The sequence below is a fragment of the Podarcis erhardii genome (assembly GCF_964252035.2).
Source record: "Podarcis erhardii genome assembly, chromosome: 17".
Taxonomy (NCBI): domain Eukaryota; kingdom Metazoa; phylum Chordata; class Lepidosauria; order Squamata; family Lacertidae; genus Podarcis; species Podarcis erhardii.
The window spans coordinates 35,883,014-35,900,312 of record NC_138515.1 but is presented as its reverse complement, the minus strand read 5'-3'; the positions used below and the strand labels follow the sequence as shown (position 1 = coordinate 35,900,312).

General features: G+C 42.1%; 1 protein-coding gene across 3 annotated transcripts in view; it reads left to right on the top strand.

Annotated features, from left to right (window-relative positions):
- CHD1L (chromodomain helicase DNA binding protein 1 like) overlaps window positions 1-17,197 on the top strand; it is a 28,968-nt gene extending 11,771 nt beyond the window's left edge. For all 3 annotated transcript variants that reach the window (XM_081844917.1, XM_081844918.1, XM_081844916.1), the window contains 14 exons: window positions 481-577; window positions 1,076-1,149; window positions 1,443-1,553; window positions 2,724-2,838; window positions 3,211-3,364; window positions 4,128-4,302; window positions 5,469-5,614; window positions 6,237-6,400; window positions 10,023-10,231; window positions 12,658-12,756; window positions 14,224-14,294; window positions 14,527-14,641; window positions 15,450-15,558; window positions 16,674-17,197. In XM_081844917.1, the coding sequence (XP_081701043.1) occupies window positions 481-577; window positions 1,076-1,149; window positions 1,443-1,553; window positions 2,724-2,838; window positions 3,211-3,364; window positions 4,128-4,302; window positions 5,469-5,614; window positions 6,237-6,400; window positions 10,023-10,231; window positions 12,658-12,756; window positions 14,224-14,294; window positions 14,527-14,641; window positions 15,450-15,558; window positions 16,674-16,743 (1,709 nt within the window). In that variant the 3' untranslated portion in view covers window positions 16,744-17,197. The remainder of the gene's footprint in view (window positions 1-480; window positions 578-1,075; window positions 1,150-1,442; window positions 1,554-2,723; window positions 2,839-3,210; window positions 3,365-4,127; window positions 4,303-5,468; window positions 5,615-6,236; window positions 6,401-10,022; window positions 10,232-12,657; window positions 12,757-14,223; window positions 14,295-14,526; window positions 14,642-15,449; window positions 15,559-16,673) is intronic.
- The last annotated feature ends 102 nt before the right edge of the window (window positions 17,198-17,299 follow it).

Sequence of the window (17,299 nt, the reverse complement as noted above, 5' to 3'; positions counted from 1 at the left end):
CCTTGCTAGATTGCCTAGCCAAGAAACTATCTCTATCATGTGTGTTTACCTGGGGATTCTGCTGCTGGCTTTAATATAGTGTATTTCAGTGATTTTTTTTATGTACTATAGTTTTCTTTGCTAGCTGTTTGTAGTGAAAAGCTATTTTTTGCATGCTGCACATCAACAGATGCAAAGTCTATTTATGCAGCTTAGTGATGGGGCAAGTGCAGTTTTTACCTCTCCTTACTGGGTTGTAGGGAACTGAGATGCTTCTGTGTGCCGAGATTACGCTATTCTAACGGTCCTGTTGCAAAGGGCTTGATCAGGAAAAGACTTCCATTTCCCTCTAAAAGTATATTTAAGAGTGTTTGGGAACAGCAGGACAATTATTTGCTCTGCCTTGAAGTACATATTCAGATGCAATCCTTTTGTGGTTAGTAGTCTATAGTCTGCAGTGTTAACAGAGAAGTTTATTGCTAAAATGTCTTTCTATTTTAGGTGTTGAACCAGAACCTTTTATCATTGGGGATCATCTCATTGAAGCCAGTGGGAAGCTGAGCTTGTTGGATAAACTTCTGTCTTTCTTATATGTAGGGTATGTGTTTCACTACTGAACTTTATTACTTTCCATAAATCAGCAGAGTAAAGGACCACCTTTACCTGCACGACTCTTCACAGGTGTTGACAGCCTGCCTATAAAGTCATTTCAGTTGGCAGGCATGAGAGACAGGGGCCATTTGGTGGTGGCCTCCAGAATTGTGGAATTCCTTCGCCTAGGAGGTGTGTACAGCCTCAGTGTTGCAAATCTTCAAGCAGGTTTTTAAAACCTGCTTTGAAACAAATTACAGTGTTTGGATTTTGTGTGGCTTGAGTGCGGCCTTCTGGTGTCACCTCTGCAATTGCAAATTGAGCAATGAGGTTGGACTCTTCCTGCATTTCCACAATGGCAACCCCATCCCTCTATTTGTCAACCTATTCTCAAATCAGAGCACATTAGGTTGCAGTCTAAATCTTCCTTGGTTGAGGCAAGCTTTGTTACACTACACAGAAAGCTGAGCTGAAGTCAGAGCCTTCCCTTCCTTTCTCATTCCAGTGGTCATCGTGTTTTGCTGTTTTCCCAAATGACACAGATGCTGGATATCCTGCAAGACTATATGGATTACAGAGGTAAATGCCTCTGTTTCTTGATGTGTCTGATCCTGATTCTGGGTACGGAGAAGGGCCGCAAAGAAAAGGTTAAAATGTATAACGCAGATGGGGCCTAAGATGTGTCTCTGTAACTTGAAAAACTAGTACAGGAAGGGGAAAGTAAAAGGGGACAGCAAAGAGAGGACTGTGGAGAAAGAAAATTGAGATGTGGATAGGGGACAGTGCAGGATAAAGATTCTAAAGGGCCACAAGCACAGAAGTTTTTTGAATGGCTGTGATTAATCCATTTAATTCTTCTTTTAACCAAAAAGGTTACAGCTACGAGCGCCTGGATGGATCTGTTCGAGGTGAAGAGAGGCACCTTGCCATTAAGAATTTTGGCCAGCAGCCCATTTTTGTCTTCCTCCTGAGCACGAGGGCAGGTAAGGCAAACGTTACAAAAAGGCAGGATCCCTTTGCCGCCTTCCCAGATGGCGAATAGAGATGCACACAAAACGCCTTGAACTGAGTGCAACTTGGCTTATCCAAATAAGCCAAGGAGGTCAAGCAGAATTTTTTATGTAAATTCAAGTCCAGTTGTACTGGTTCTGTGCTAGACTTTAGCATTACGCCTGTTGTCAGAGCCAGTCTTCAATGCATCTGTTGTTTCCTTCCTACACAAACATTTAATTTCATTTTTTTTTTTAAATCGTAGTCTCTAGCTCTTAAAGCACATATTGCAGCCCAACAAAGACTAGCAAGGTGAAATACAGTAAAATTCAAATTTACCCTGGTTCTCACAGTATGGTATAGTGGACCAGAGAAATTCAGATCCAAGTCCCAGCTCAACTGTGAAGCTCACTGGATGATTCTGGGTGTTCTCTCTGGTTAATCTACCTCACAGGTTTTGAGAAGTTGAACAAAAACTGAGGTGTAAGCTACACATGAGAGGAACACATCCATGACTCTAAAGATGGGTCAGCTATATTTATATGCAGTAAGGATGAGAGGGTCCCTTGGGTCAGAAGGCTTTTGAAATGGTATTTTAATGTAATTCTATGTAACAATATGCTTATTTTAAAAAACTGTTTACCTTCCCTTTGGGATTACATGGTTTATTCATCTAAATCAGTGTTTCCCAAACTTGGGTCACCATCTGTTGTTGGACTACAACTCCCATCACCCATAACCACTGGTTGGTCCTGCTAGCTAGGGATGGTGGGAGTTGTAGTCCAAAACCAGCTGGAGACCCAAGTTTGGGAAACACTGATCTAATTAAATGAAATGCAGATATACTTAATATCAGTGCTTTTTTCCTTTAAAAAAATGTGTAGGGGTACTCTTATTTTCCTTCTCATATTGAAATACTGCCCCTCAATGAGGCCAAACTTAGATTCACAAAATGTTAAATGGTATGTGTACCCCCAGAAAAAAGCACTGCTCAGTATACTGTTTTATCAAAATACTGTTCCATGCAGTCAGTCAAATCAACTAACAGTTTCTCTCTCTAGTCACCATTTGCTTTGGGGCTGTAAAGAGGGAAAACGTGTATTTCATTTGCAATGCTATTTCCGTTATGAAAACTCCAATGTCATCCTCCTTTATTTCCCAAGGTGGGGTTGGCATGAATCTTACGGCAGCAGACACAGTTGTTTTTGTTGACAGTGACTTTAACCCACAAAATGACCTACAAGCAGCAGCAAGAGCCCACAGAATCGGCCAGAACAAGTGAGGACAAATCTTTTCTGTGCTTTGCTTCTTCTCTCCCTAAGATTTGTTCCACCCATCCTGCTGCGTTGCATTGATGCAGCTCTTCCCAGTAAAACTGCATCCAAGTCCCTGACCATACCCCCCCAAAATACCTACAAAGACTCCTCCAGATCTGTGACTCTACAGGTTGCTACTCCAGCACAAAAGGCATCAGCTCACATACACACCCTGCCTCCTGGAAAGTTTTGTGAATGATTTGTGAACGATTGCTGCTTCCTGAAATTTCTTGTTGTGTTTTTTTGGTCTCCTTAATTATCGCATAGGTTGTGATCTAATGCGAACCATCATCTTTAAATGCTTTCCCCACCCCCCACCCCTGTGTTCTGCAAGGCCTGTAAAAATTATTCGTTTGATTGGGAGAGACACTGTGGAAGAAATAATCTACCGGCGAGCAGCATCAAAGCTCCAGCTAACCAGCACCATTATCGAAGGGGGTCAGTTTGCGCTTGGAACGCAGAAATCACAGGTGGAAGCAGATATCCAGGTAAAAGAGGGGTCTAATGTGTCTCTGAATAGCAATCTAAACTGCTGAGCAAAGCCAGCCCTACTTTTATTAAAAAGTTGTGGAATGCAACAAAGAGATTTAGCACTGCTTGTGTTGGATCGGGGAATCCAGGACAATTCCAGGCTGGAGAGGAAAGCTGTGGTTTTGTGCTGTTGTTTTTTAAATTTATGGAAAGGCTAAAATCATGTTGTATCATTAGCAGCTTACTGAAATCATAAACTTTCCTTTGTGAGGCTAATGCAGGTTGGAATTCAGTTTTTCTGTGAAATTCTAAAGTTCAGCCCAAATGCCTAGAAAACTAGAATCTATAGGAAGTAAATTCCCAGGAAATTCTCCCCTCCCTTATCCTCACTTTATTTTCACTTCCAGACCAGCAAAGCCTTATGACACAATAAAGCACAGTTGTTTTATTAAAAATACCTTCCTTTGCTGTTGTAGGATTTCATCTTTGAACTCAAAGCAAAACAGCAAGGCAAAGGTGATGCAATCCTCAGCTTTACGTCTGAATCTGCTGCTTCTTTCATGATGATTGCTTTATCGCTGTGAAAAAGGCTTCTGTTGTGTTGGCTCTCAAAGCAGTTCATACACAAGTATAATGGGAATTTGATCAATAGGATCTTCTTCACGCATGTCCAAGCTCCTATATCTTCCTAATATACCGATAGGAGCAGCACTCTGGAAGCGTTAGAGAGGGTGATAGTGAAGCCTTTTAGCCTCCATTTTTCTTTTCGTTTTTTGAAAGCTGAGCGAAGTCCTGAAATTTGGCTTGGACAAACTGTTGTCATTGGGTGGAAGCACCATCTGTGATGTGGACCTGGGAAGTATCCTTGGGGAGACAAGAGAAGGATTATGGCTGATGGAAACTGTCCTGTCTACCGCAGAGGGAAATGTAGAAAATGAAGAGCAAAATGCAGAAAGTATGTTGATGGCTCCAACACAAATATATTGGGTTTCTTTTAGAGCTGTAGGGGTCAGAATTGGCCTCAGTTTGAAAACTGATATTTGTTTCTAAACCCTAGTCCTACTCGTTCACCCTTCTCATTTTTTCCAAACAGCTAACCATTGGCCTCTGCTTAAGAAAGATAGTTCTGCTCCTCACTGCTTTCACTGTAAACTTTCCTTTCCAAAACTTCATACTCTATAATAATAATAATAATAATAATAATTTATTATTTATACCCCGCCCTTCTGGCTGGGCTTCCCCAGCCACTCTGGGCGGCTTCCAAAAGAATATTAAAATACATCCCCTTAGAACCTTGTTTCCGTTCAGAAGTTGGTTTGGAAGCAGAACTGCAGTAAATTAAGTGTGGGTTGTTCTGCCTTGGCTTTGATGAGAGGGTTAGAGACAATTAATAGAGGATAGAGCTGCCAAGATCTAGCTGAATGGGGCTTTCAAATCGAAAGACAGTAGACTTCTGGCACCGATGGGGCGTACAAGTGCAAGAGAGGGCTGTTACCTCCATGCCTTGACCCTTTTGTCCAGAATTTCACAGTGGTTTTCTTTCTGAGTGGAACTATTGAACAGAATGGCAGTTACTTTATAATTTGATTTTGTATTTTGTCCAAAACTGTTCACTTAAGTTCCTCTAATGCAATTTTTTATAAATCGATCATTTATGTTGGTGCTAATCCACACTTTCTTTTAAGGGCATGGGTGGGAATTCTATAGCCAGGTAGTCTGATAGTAGGTACAGTGGTACCTCGGGATGTGAACGGGATCTGTTCCGGAGCCCCGTTCACATCCCAAATGGAACATAAGACGCGACGGCTTGTCTGTGCATGTGCGGGTCACATTTCGCCACTTCCACGCATGCGCATGAGGTCATTTTGAGCGTCTGCGTGAGCGGCAAAACCCAGAAGTAATGCGCTCCGTTACTTCCGGGTTGCCACGGAGCGCAAGTCGAACGCGCTCAACCTGAAACACATTTAACTCGAGGTATGACTATATTGTTGGAACTGTCAGAGCTCACTAAACAAAGGAGGCAACTTTTTAAAAAGAGCATTGCGATGCTCAACCTTATCTTAAAACAAAAAAATCTGCTGTAATGTTGGTGGTTCATTTTGAGATGCTTGCTGTTTTAAGGCCACATGTACCTATACGAAGGCAAAGACTACTCAAAGGAACCTAGCCACAAAGACCAGAAGGCCTTCGATCTTCTGCTGGGTCTTCAGAAATGTCTTCTGGAAGATGGAGGTCAGGAAGGAAGAGCTCTCCGAAATAAAGCAAATGTAAGGACACTGTGAACACTTTGGGTGGGTGGCAATCCAGCTTCAGGCATGCTTGGAGGAGAAGGTAAAAAAAAAAGGTAGAGGACCCCTGGACAGTTAAGTCCAGTCAAAGGCAACTATGGGGTTGAAGCGCTCATCTCGCTTTCAGGCTGAGGGAACCACTGTTTGTCCACAGACAGCTTTTCAGGTCATGTGGGCAGCATGACTAAGCCGCTTCTGGCATAATGGAACACCACGACGGAAACCATAGCGCATGGAAACGCCGTTCACCTTCCCGCCACAGTAGTACCTATTTATCTACTTGCACTGGCGTGCTTTCGAACTGCTAGGTTGGCAGGAGCTGGGACAGAGCAACAGGAACTTACTCGGTTGTGGGGATTCGAACTGCCAACCTTCCAGTTGGCAAGCCCAAGAGGCTCAGTGGTTTAGACCACAGTGCCACCGATTATCTGAATTCATATTTCAGTCTGGCTTCAGCACTGAAACGGGCTTGGTCACGCTGGTTGAGAGTCCCTGGAAAACTGACTAAAGGGTGCCTTCCTGTGGTGGATGCAGGAGGACATGAAAGTAGCTTGAGATAGAAAAAACTGTTGCAGCCCATGAATATATTTTCCTTTTCCAGGTTCTTGTCACGGGCATTCAGCCAGGACCCAGCAAGAAGCGGCGTAAATTGAGCCCAGAAGAACTGGCGGCTCGGCAGAGGAAGTGGCAGGAGGCAGCAGCAGAGAGGGCCAGGCTCAGGGAAGAGAAGAAGCAGAAGAAGGCGGAAGCTGAGCACCAGAAGAAGTAAGGTTGTCTCTGTTGGCAGTAATCTCACAGCAGCACCAGCAGTCAAGATGCTTCACAGTTCTACTTGCTACTGCAGTTTTATTTTTTATTCAATTCCATGTACAAATTGCTTCCTATAAATAATCTCAAAGCAATTTAACAATTTAGGCGCGGGGGGGCGGGGGGGCAGATCTCATAGAAAAAGCAAATTCAAAGCCAGTGCAGATACAGTGTGTGTAATGAGGAAGATTTATTTCAGCTGTAAAACGTCATTGATATTTATATTATTTTTGTAGGTGTATCCATAGGCTATGATGTCTTAGGTTGTGAAAAATACAGAAAAAGCATCTGAATGAGTTTCAACTCTAAAACGGGCTGTTGATCCATTGACTGCTGTGGAGCTGCACAATTTTTCTTTCTTTTACACTATCTGCTATTTTCCCTTCCATTTTGTGAAGCCAGAAAATAGTATTTCTTTCTAACTTCTTTGCTGTTACTCAGAATGTGGCTTAACTTTGAGACAAGCTGCTTTGAGGGGCCAGACAAAAGCATATGTGTGTTGAAAAATTTCATTTGGTCTTGGTTGTTTTCTTTTCAGCACTGTAACTTGATGGAAATAAGAATGACATTCTGAATATTTACTGAAGGCATTTGGCTGTGATATTTCCTGACAAATGTCAAAAACGCCCTGGCACTTCTGTTCAAATTTTAAGACTTACTGCTAAAAGTTAGCAAGTTCCCAGTTCAATGTTATTTTCAACTTGCGGTACCTGTTGACGCATGAAAATGTTTAGCCGTTGTGTCACTTTGGGCTGCCTTCTCAAATAGCCTAACTCCGAGAAGACTGCCAGCATGCTCCAGGCCTCATAAGAACATAGTGGCCCATCTAGTCCAGCATCCTGCTCTATATTTATATTTATATTTATATTATTTATGTGTGTGTGTGTGTGCACCACACATACATATGTATATATGTATATATACATATATACATATGTATATATATGTGTGTGTGTGCACCACACATACAGTGGTGCCTCGCAAGACGAAATTAATCCGTTCCATGAGGCTCTTCGTATAGCGGTTTTTTCGTCTTGCGAATCAAGCCCATTGACAGCTTAGCGGATTAGCGCTATTAGCGGTAATCTGCCAGCATGCTCCAGGCCTCATAAGAACATAGTGGCCCATCTAGTCCAGCATCCTGCTCTATATTTATATTTATATTTATATTTATATTTATATTTATATTTATATTTATATTTATATTTATATTTATATTTATATTTATATTTATATTTATATTTATATTTATATTTATATTTATATTTATATATGTGTGTGTGTGTGTGTGCACCACACATACATATGTATATATGTATATATGCATATATACATATGTATATATATGTGTGTGTGTGTGTGTGCACCACACATACAGTGGTGCCTCGCAAGACGAAATTAATCCGTTCCATGAGGCTCTTCGTATAGCGGTTTTTTCGTCTTGCGAATCAAGCCCATTGACAGCTTAGCGGATTAGCGCTATTAGCGGTTTAGCGGCTTTTAGCGGATCAGCTGATAAGCGGCTTAGGGCTTAGGAAAAGGGGGGGAAAGGGGGAAAAACCCGCAGGAACTCGCAAGACATTTTCGTCTTGCGAAGCAAGCCCATAGGGAAATTCGTTTTGCGAAGCGCCTCCAAAACAGAAAACCCTTTCGTCTAGCGGGTTTTCCGTCTTGCGAGGCGTTCGTCTTGCGGGGCACCACTGTATATATATGGTTTTTTAAACATATCATTTCCAACAATTATTTAACATAACTTTTTTTCTTATACTATATTTTAGACTTCCGTCAACAACTTCTGAAGATTTTCCGTTCTCTATCACTTGTCCTGCATTTCTGAATTTCTCTATTACTTTTAATTGTCCTCAACTAGTAATTCTCATCATAGTCTTTCTTGCAATGTTTCGAATAGTCCTCCTTACAGAACTTCCTGCAATCCTACTAACGTAATCTGTTTATTACAGTTGCTTTTCAAATAGTTCAAATATTTACTCCAGTCTTCTAAGGATCTCTGATCCCGCAGGTTTCGAATCCTTCCTGTTAATTTATCTAATTCTTCATGGTCCATTAATTTCATTTGCCATTCTTCTTTTGTCGGTAATTCTTCTTGCTTCCATTTTTGTGCCAATAATATTCTTGCTGCCGCCATTGCATATAAAAACAACTTACAATCCTGTCTATTAATATCATCCCCTACAATGCCAAGTAAAAATGCTTCTGGTTTTTTTAATAAATGTATATTTCAACATATTTTTCATCTCATTATATATCATTTCCCAGAAGTTTTTCACTTTTTTCCATTCCCATCACATATGATAAAAAATTCCTTCCTTTTCTTTACATTTACAACATTTATTACTTGTTTCCAGCATCCTATTCTCACAGTGGCCAACCAGATGTATATGGGAAACCAGCGAGCAGAAGACGAGCACAAGAGCTCTCTCCCCTCCCATGGTACCTTGGTTTATGAACTTAATCCATTCCGGAAGTCCATTCTTAAACCAAGGCATGCTTTCCCATAGCAGCGGGGGACTCAATTTACAAATGGAACACACTCAACAGGAAGTGAAACATGTTCTGCTTCCAAGGCAAAGTTCACAAACCAAAACACCTACTTTCGGGTTTGCAGCATTCTTAATCCAAGTTGTTCATAAACTACCATATTTTTCGCCTTATAGGACGCACTGGCCCATAGGACGCACCTCGTTTTTTGGGGGGGGAATGAATAAAAAAAATATATTCCCCCCCCCCCAGCCGCCGGGCTGGGGCGGGGGAAGCCCGAGCTTCCCCTGACCCCAGCCCCAAGAACAGGCTGCCGCCCGCAAGCCTTGCAAGCCTGCGGGAACTCCCCCCGGGCGCGCAAGGCTTGCGGACACCTGCGCAAAGCACGGGGCGTCCTCCGGAGGGCACCCCGTGGTCCGGGCTGCAGGCTGCCGCCCGCAAGCCTTGCACGCCCGGGGGCACTCCCCCAGGGCGCGCAAGGCTTGCGGAGACCTGCACGAAGCTTGGGGCGTCCTCCGGAGGGCGCCCCAGGCTCCGGGCTGCAGGCTGCCGCCCGCAAGCCTTGCGCACCCGGGGGAACTCCCACCGGGCTTGCAAGGCTTGCAGATAGCTTCCTGAAGCCTGGAGAGCAAGAGGGGTCGGTGTGCACTGACGCCTCTCGCTCTCCAGCCTTCAGCGAAAGCCTGCATTCGCCCCATAGGACGCACACACATTTCCCCTTCATTTTTGGAGGGGAAAAAGTGCATCCTATACTGCAAAAAATACGGTAAGCTGTTCTTAAACCAAGGTACCACTGTATTTGGAAGCATTGCTGCCTACAGCTGAGGAAGCAGAGCATAGACATCATGGCTAGAAGCCATTGATAACCCTCTCCTCCATATGTTATCCCTGGGCTGTGCCTTGATCAGAAGGCTGGAACTCAGTTGACCATTTATGCTGTATTATTATTATTATTATTATTATTATTATTATTATTATTATTGAGTTTACAGTAAAATAGGTGGTGTATTGCTAATACAAAACATGGGAAACCTCTCTTAACAACCTGATGCATGCTTCTTCTTCTTCTTTTTAAATTCAGGATGGCCTGGTGGGACGCAAATCACTACAGGTCTTACAGCCTGGAGTCAGAAGAGAGCAGCGAAGAGGAGATAGAAAGAGATTTAGAAAGTGGGATGGGTGCGGATTTGGAGTACGCAGACCCTGACCTGAGCTCCATCAAGTATGTTATAGGTGATGTTACCCACCCCTCTGCAGGAGAAGAGGATGCCATCATTGTGCATTGTGTAGGTAGGTGGAGCAGACTTTGCTAGAAGAGACCTCGTTTTTTATTCACCAGATTAGTTGGATTTCTGAGCAGCCATAGCCTCCTCTTAGGTCACATTCACACCGCACATTTGAAGCACTATGATACTGCTTTAAACAGTCATGGCTTGGAGCTGTAGGGTATTAAGGGTGCTGAGAGTTCTTAAAAAGGTAAAGGTAAAAGACTCCTGACAGTTAAGTCCAGACGCGAAAGATTCTAGGGTTGCGGTGCTCATCTTGCTTTACTGGCCGAGGGAGCCGGCATTGTCTGCAGACAGTTTTTCTGGGTCAGGTTGCCAGCCTGACTAAGCCACTTCTGGCGAAGCCAGAGCAGCACATGGAAATGCCATTTACCTTCCCACCAGAGCGGTACCTATTTATCTACTTGCACTTTGACGTGCTTTTGAACTGCAAGGTTGGCAGGAGCTGGGACAGAGCAACGGGAGCTCACCCCGTTGGAGGGATTCGAACTGCCCACCTTCTGATAGGCAAACCCCAGGTTCAGTGGTTTAGACCACAGCACCACCTGCGTCCCTGCTGAGAGTTGTTAGGAGACCCCTATTCCACTCCCAGAGCTACAGTTCCCAGAGTTCCCTGTGAGGAGAGATTGACTGCTACACCACCCTGGGAAATGTAGGTCTCTGAGAGGGACTAAGGATCTCCTAATAACTCCCTGCACTTCCTATGATTCTTTGAGAGAAGTCATGGCTATGATAACACAGTGCTTAAATGTATGATGTGAATATGGCCCTAGTGTCCTGGTCTGGTATTGAGTCTCTGCAGATTCTAGGATGCATGAAAGGCACAGGAGATAGAAATTCAGTCTGATGTGGAATTTCTGGAGTGCTCTTTCCTTTAGCAAGAACACAGCAGGCTGATGGTAGAAGGAAGGAGTGTTCTTTCTCTCTGCCACGGTCCTCTTGGTTTTGTCATGCAGTGGGGAGCTTTGTCCCCTGCTCATTTAATATAGAAATGCAGTGAATTGGTAAAGAAGGGATGAAGCGCTCCATACCTCTGCCAGCAACCTGTTTGGTTTCTGCAACACAGAAATGCAGAAGACTCTTCCTCTCTTCTGGCAGGCCATTCACTTGCCAGGGTGAAATTCCTTGTCACTTACAGCAACAAGCCAAGCAGTTTAAAGCAAGGCTGGTATATAGAGAGGTCATTAAACTCAATTGGCTGCACAAAGCATGAAAATAATATACTTGCTCGTATAATCGAATGCCAAATGATGAGTAAAAGTCAAATAGTTAAGGAGAGAACTGGTGTCCGTAAGTTTTCTTGTGAATACTGTCTGTTCCAGAATGCCAAGAACTTCACTCAGTCTTTGAAGACATTAGTTTGGCATTAAGTCTTCCAGCATGAAATAGGAGAGGAGCGCTTAATTCATTCACAGTCATGTACCATCAAACTTCTCTGCACCTCTCTGCCGCCTCTTTTAAAAACTCTTCTGACCGTTGCTAACAACAATTTAGCCTTGGCCAACAAATTTCTAATCAGTTGACTATTTGCACTCTGTACACAACTCTGTAAATCATTTAAGAGAAATACTTGTAGGATATGAAGATATGAAGCCCTCTGATTCCCAGCCTGGGATTTGTACATCTTGTTCTGCCACTATAAAGTACCTTTTCTTAAAACAAGGTGGCCTGTAAGTGAGTATGTTTCATTTAGCATCATATAGCACACCCAGGCTGCCCTGGATTTTTCCCTCCAAAATTCATTTTTGCTGTATTAGTGACCTCCAGAAACGTTCAGGTGGCACAGTCTAAATCAAGGATGCGGAGCATAGGGTCTTCCAGGTGTGCTGGATCACAGTTCCCATCGTCTCTGACCATTAGCCACCCTTCTTTTGGCTGATGGGAGGTGGATCCAACAACATCTGGAGGGATACTGGTTCTTTATCCATGGTCTAAATGCATAGCACACGTCTTTAAGCAACTGCTGGTCACTTATGGCCTGAGTGGCTGAAGTCAGAGTTGCTAAAAATCTGTTAGTCGGTAGCAAGTACATTACAGGAGGTATTTTATTGCTGTTGATCAGAACTTGTCTGGGTGAGTGGCACCATTTTTCCATCAGGGTTTGGATCACTCTTCCACATTAAAGCACCCAATGAAGAGGTTTATAATGCAGCTACAGATCCATAACTCTTTACCATCACTAAGCCATACAGGATTAATGCATTTACATTTGCCAAGGCAATCTCTAAAAGCAGATTAATATCAGAAGGTCTTGCACTTGCCTTGAAGGCCAGATTTGTAGCTTGGAAGTGCTCTCAGACTTTGTCATGTTAGTTGTTCCATTCTAAGAATGGATCTCCTACGAACCATTGGAAGCTGATCTATATGAACTTCAGTCTCATGGACCTTTTCCCTCCCTTTAAAATAGTATCATCTAACTCTTTGCTTCAGATGACTCGGGCCGTTGGGGAAGAGGAGGCTTGTTCACAGCTCTGGGGAATCGCTCTGACCATCCAAGGAAAATATATGAGCTGGCAGGAAAGATGAAAGGTAAGCAAGAGATAGGTAAAAGCTACTGTAGTTTTAGGGGATTCCTCCTTTTTAAACTGTTATTTTTAATCAAATGATCTCATTTATAGTGTAAGCATTTAAGACGCCTCATTTGGACAGTCTGTATTCTTATTTTCTCTACCTTAGATTAAACTGTTTGGAATGAACAGGAAATTGTTCCTTTTACTTTCTTGTTCAATATTGTCTGTGAGGAAAGAGCTACCATCCCTTCTAGGGCAGAGTAAAGCTGTAAGAGAAGCCTGTGCTAAGATTAATTGGATGACAGTTGCTTCATGTGTTCACTTCCAGTCTCTTACCTGCCAGGTGTAAGTAAACTTACGAGTGAATGCACTTTGGTGCGTAAATTTATCCGTTATGCTACATAGATTCCGGGACCTTCTTAGTGGCTGCTTCCAGACTTTGGTATTCCCTCCCTAGAGTAGTTAGACTGGTTCCCTCCTTGTTGTCCTTCTGCCGGCAGGTGAATACCTTCTTGTTCCAACAGGAATTTGGGAGCTGACTTCTCCCAAAATAGTCAGTTTATTGATGGGGCTGGTGCCTTGCTGTTTTTGCTATGATTGTCTGTATGTTTTTCATAGATCATATATTCTATTAATGTTTAATGTCTATTAATGTTTGTTTTTTAATGCTTGTGGGTTTTTCCTGTGTTTTAGCTGTTCTTATTTTATCTGTAAGCTGCCTTAAGTCCCTATCAAGGAAAAGGCAGGGAATGAATGAATAAGTGAATGAATGAATAAATGAATAGATAAATAAATAAATATCCCTGAATCAGCTAAGAGTATAAACTGGATTCTTCACTCAGATTTTAGCCATAAGCTCACCATGTGGCCTTAAACAACTCTTTCTCTTTTTCTCATACTTGACTCCCCAAATTTGGAATAATAATACTGACCTACTTTACAAGATTAAAGAATACTAAGATAATGTGGGTGAAATGCTACATAAAACCTGGATGAGATACCGGTTAATCCCATTATTCCTATCCCCACATCCCTGCAGTATGACATCTCAGCACACCTGTAAACAGTGAATGAATGCTGGCATTGAAAGCATTGCCAGCTGACTGATGGAACATACAACTGTTGCAGTCATAATTTAGAAATTTCCTTCTCTATTGCTTGCTCCTGGCAACTTGATGGAAACAATCTGGATTAATCTACACAGGAGACAGGAAAGCCCAGTTAAGGAGCTAGAAAATATCATACTCTGCTAATTAATTAATTAATTAATTAATTAAATTAATTCTGTTTTGTCTGCTGTGTTCACCATCTATGAAAAATCAGCATTATGCTAAGTACATGAAAGAGAGAGCAATACAGCCAATCTGACTTTCAGAAATTCATCCTGTGTGCATTTTCCCCTCAGTGTTCCACAGAATTCAGTGATTTTTCTCGTTGTTCCACAGAATTCAGTGATTTTTCTCGTTGTTCTTAATTATTTTTGTAGACTTGACATTGGGAGGAACTCTTTTATTCCCCATCGATGATAAGGAATCCAGAAACAAAGGACATGACTTGGTAACTATACAAACAGATGGTTTGCATTTCTTTCATTTTAGTCATTCCAAATCTTGTTCCTAGCATAAAAGCTAGAGTATTGGAATTGTTCCATACTTATTCCAGAAGTATAAGTGTATTTGCAAAAAAAAAAAAAAAAAAGGAGGGGAAAAGAGTGGGAGTGTTTCTTGCCTATAAGCCATGCACTTAATTTTCGGTTTATCTGATCACAGCATATATGATTTCTTCCTAGCTGGCCCTTATTGTAGCACAGCACCGAGACCGTTCGAACAACTTGTCTGGAATTAATCTCCCTGCTTTGGAAAGGGGATTAAAGAAAATTTATCTTGCGGCCAAGGATAGAGATGGTAAGTGTGCCTGTGACAGCAAGTGTGCCAGTTGTTGAGAAGGTTAGTGCCTGAAGTCCTGTTTAAACAAGTTGAAAGGGATGGCTGGGACATTCTGATCCTCTAGAATTCCTGCCATTATGGGGTTATTCTCTTGGAGAACTCCATGTCAACAGAAACCCCAGCTGTGGTGAATAATGTCAACCGTTTGGAATCAAAAGCTTCCCACATTTTCTGCAGTGCACCTGCAGCTTTGGGCAGTCTTAGATCCCTCGCTGCTGATAAAAGCTTGGAATTCTCACTATCACCACCAGAAGCCAAAACAACTAAACGTTTCTGATAATTTAACCTCTCACTAAAGAGGTTACGGTGTCCCCAACACTCCTAGTTTATTCCCTTTGCATATCTTTCCCCCATGTGCCTATGTGTTCTCAGTGCTGCCTTTAATAGGGTTACTTACGTAATTATGTTTAAATATTTATTTGGATGGTGTCGTTTTAGTTGCATTTTAAAAAAAATTATTCGGTAAGCTGCCTTGGGTCCTGTGCTGAGAGATAGGCGGAGTATAAATAAAACGAACTGTGCCAAAGACTCTGCTGTTCTTCACACAGGATCAAAGGGGGTTAAATAACTCTTTGCCTCTGGAACAGGTAGGAGAAGGTCCTTGGGATTTGTGGCTAATGTTTAGGGCCAGGTTGCACCCCTGGCTTCCGGTTACCTATCCTTAACCTTTTTAGTCCCGTGACAAGAATTTCCTTTGCAATATTAACTACCTAGTGTTTTCATGTGAGCTACAACTCAGACAGCATTTTTCGTTTCTTTCTCTCAGCAAGTGTCCACCTGCCCCGCATTGGATACTCAACCAAAGGTTTTAATTGGTATGGGACAGAGCGTCTTATCCAGAAGTACTTGACAACAAAAGGCATCCCCACATTTGTGTATCCTTCTGAAGTGCACATCTTGCAGTTCTCAGTCTGCCATATCTGTAAAAGCCAGAATGTAGAGGTTGGAAATTAATTGCATCTGCTTTACACAGCACATTGGGACCTTCCAAATGTTAAAGCACCAGACTGGCACTGCTTGATGAGTAACAGGCCTTACCACTTTCCCAACAATTTTGGAGGTCATGCTTTGGTTTTTAGTGAGGCCACGAGGTAGTGGTGGAACAGAAAATCTCTGCTCTCTCCCCAACCTCCTTTCACGGGTTTTTTAATACAAAAGGCAGATAAGTTGCAGTTTGTCCTGCAATTCTGGAAGACTACAGCATTACATTTTTATGTCTTTGAGGGAAATGTTATTGCAGCTCAATCCTACACATATTTACTCAGATATGAGTACAGTACTATCATTTTGAGTGGTGATTATTCCCAAGTACAGCGGTGCCTTGGTACTCAAACACTTTGGTACTCAAACAACTTGGAACCCAAACACTGCAAACTCAGAAGGAAGTGTTCTGGTTTGCGAACTTTTTTTTGGAAGCTAAACGTGCGCCGTTTTGAGTGTTACACTTCCAATTTGAGTGCCACACTTCTGATTTGAGTCCCACATTTCCATTTTGAGTGTTACACTGAGGTCTGTCTGTTGTTGCTATTTATTTTGCATTTTTATATTTGCAGCTCTTTTTTGTTTTTGTGCCTGTGTGGAACCCAGTTCAGCTACTGATTGATTGATTGATTGTGTGACTGCAGTACATTGTTTATTGCTTTCATTTTATGGATCAATGGTCTCGTTAGATAGTAAAATTCATGTTAAATTGAGTTTTAGGAGTTATTTTTAAAACTCTGGAATGGATTAATCCATTTTGCATTACTTTCTATGGGAAAGCATGCCTTGGTTTTGGAACGCTTTGGTTTTGGAACGGATTTCTAGAACGGATTAAGTTTGAGAACCAAGGTACCACTGTAAGTGTACACAGATCGCATTAAAATCTGCAATCATATGTAAGCAGCTCCAGTACGAGCTCTGTGCATAAGTACGTAAATATTTTACTTCCTGACTAAAGGTAATGATAGTTGTAGGTATTTGCTGAGAACTCCTTAACTATTCTCTTTAGATACTACTTTCCTAGAAACAAGGCATCATCTTCACAAGCATCCACATTAGCCTCATCGCTGCAACCATAAAGGTGTGCAAAAATCAATTAGAAATAACCACTCACAGTTCACAGTGCTGCTTCCTGCTCTTTCTGCAGCCAGTCAAGATTCATGTTGACTTTCTTTATAATTGTTTATTTAAGCAGGCACACAAGAAGCATGTTTAGAAATCTGTCTCTCTATATCAGTGATGCGCACCAGAAATTTAGACAGAGTTCCATCATGCATCCAAGTTTTTAGAACAGAAGCTGTACTTTTCACTTCACCACAAACAAGCCTCCTAAAACTGGCTTGAGTATTTGGGCTTGGATAAGACTTGTTGACTCTGAGCACAGTTGGAGCCACACAGCGGACAAGAGCAGCACTATAGCAGTGTGACTTGGGCTTCCATCTCCCAGTGAAGTACTTTTTAAAAAAACTTTATTTTTTCAAAACATTTGAGAACAGCTGTGTTTTTAAAATAAACCACTTTTGTAAAATATGACTGAATTGTCTAATCTTTAAGTGAAATGGGTTCTACTATTTGGAAGAACATAAAGCTTTGTGATTGACAAGGTGGGCAAAGATACCAAATTAAAAGCTGTCT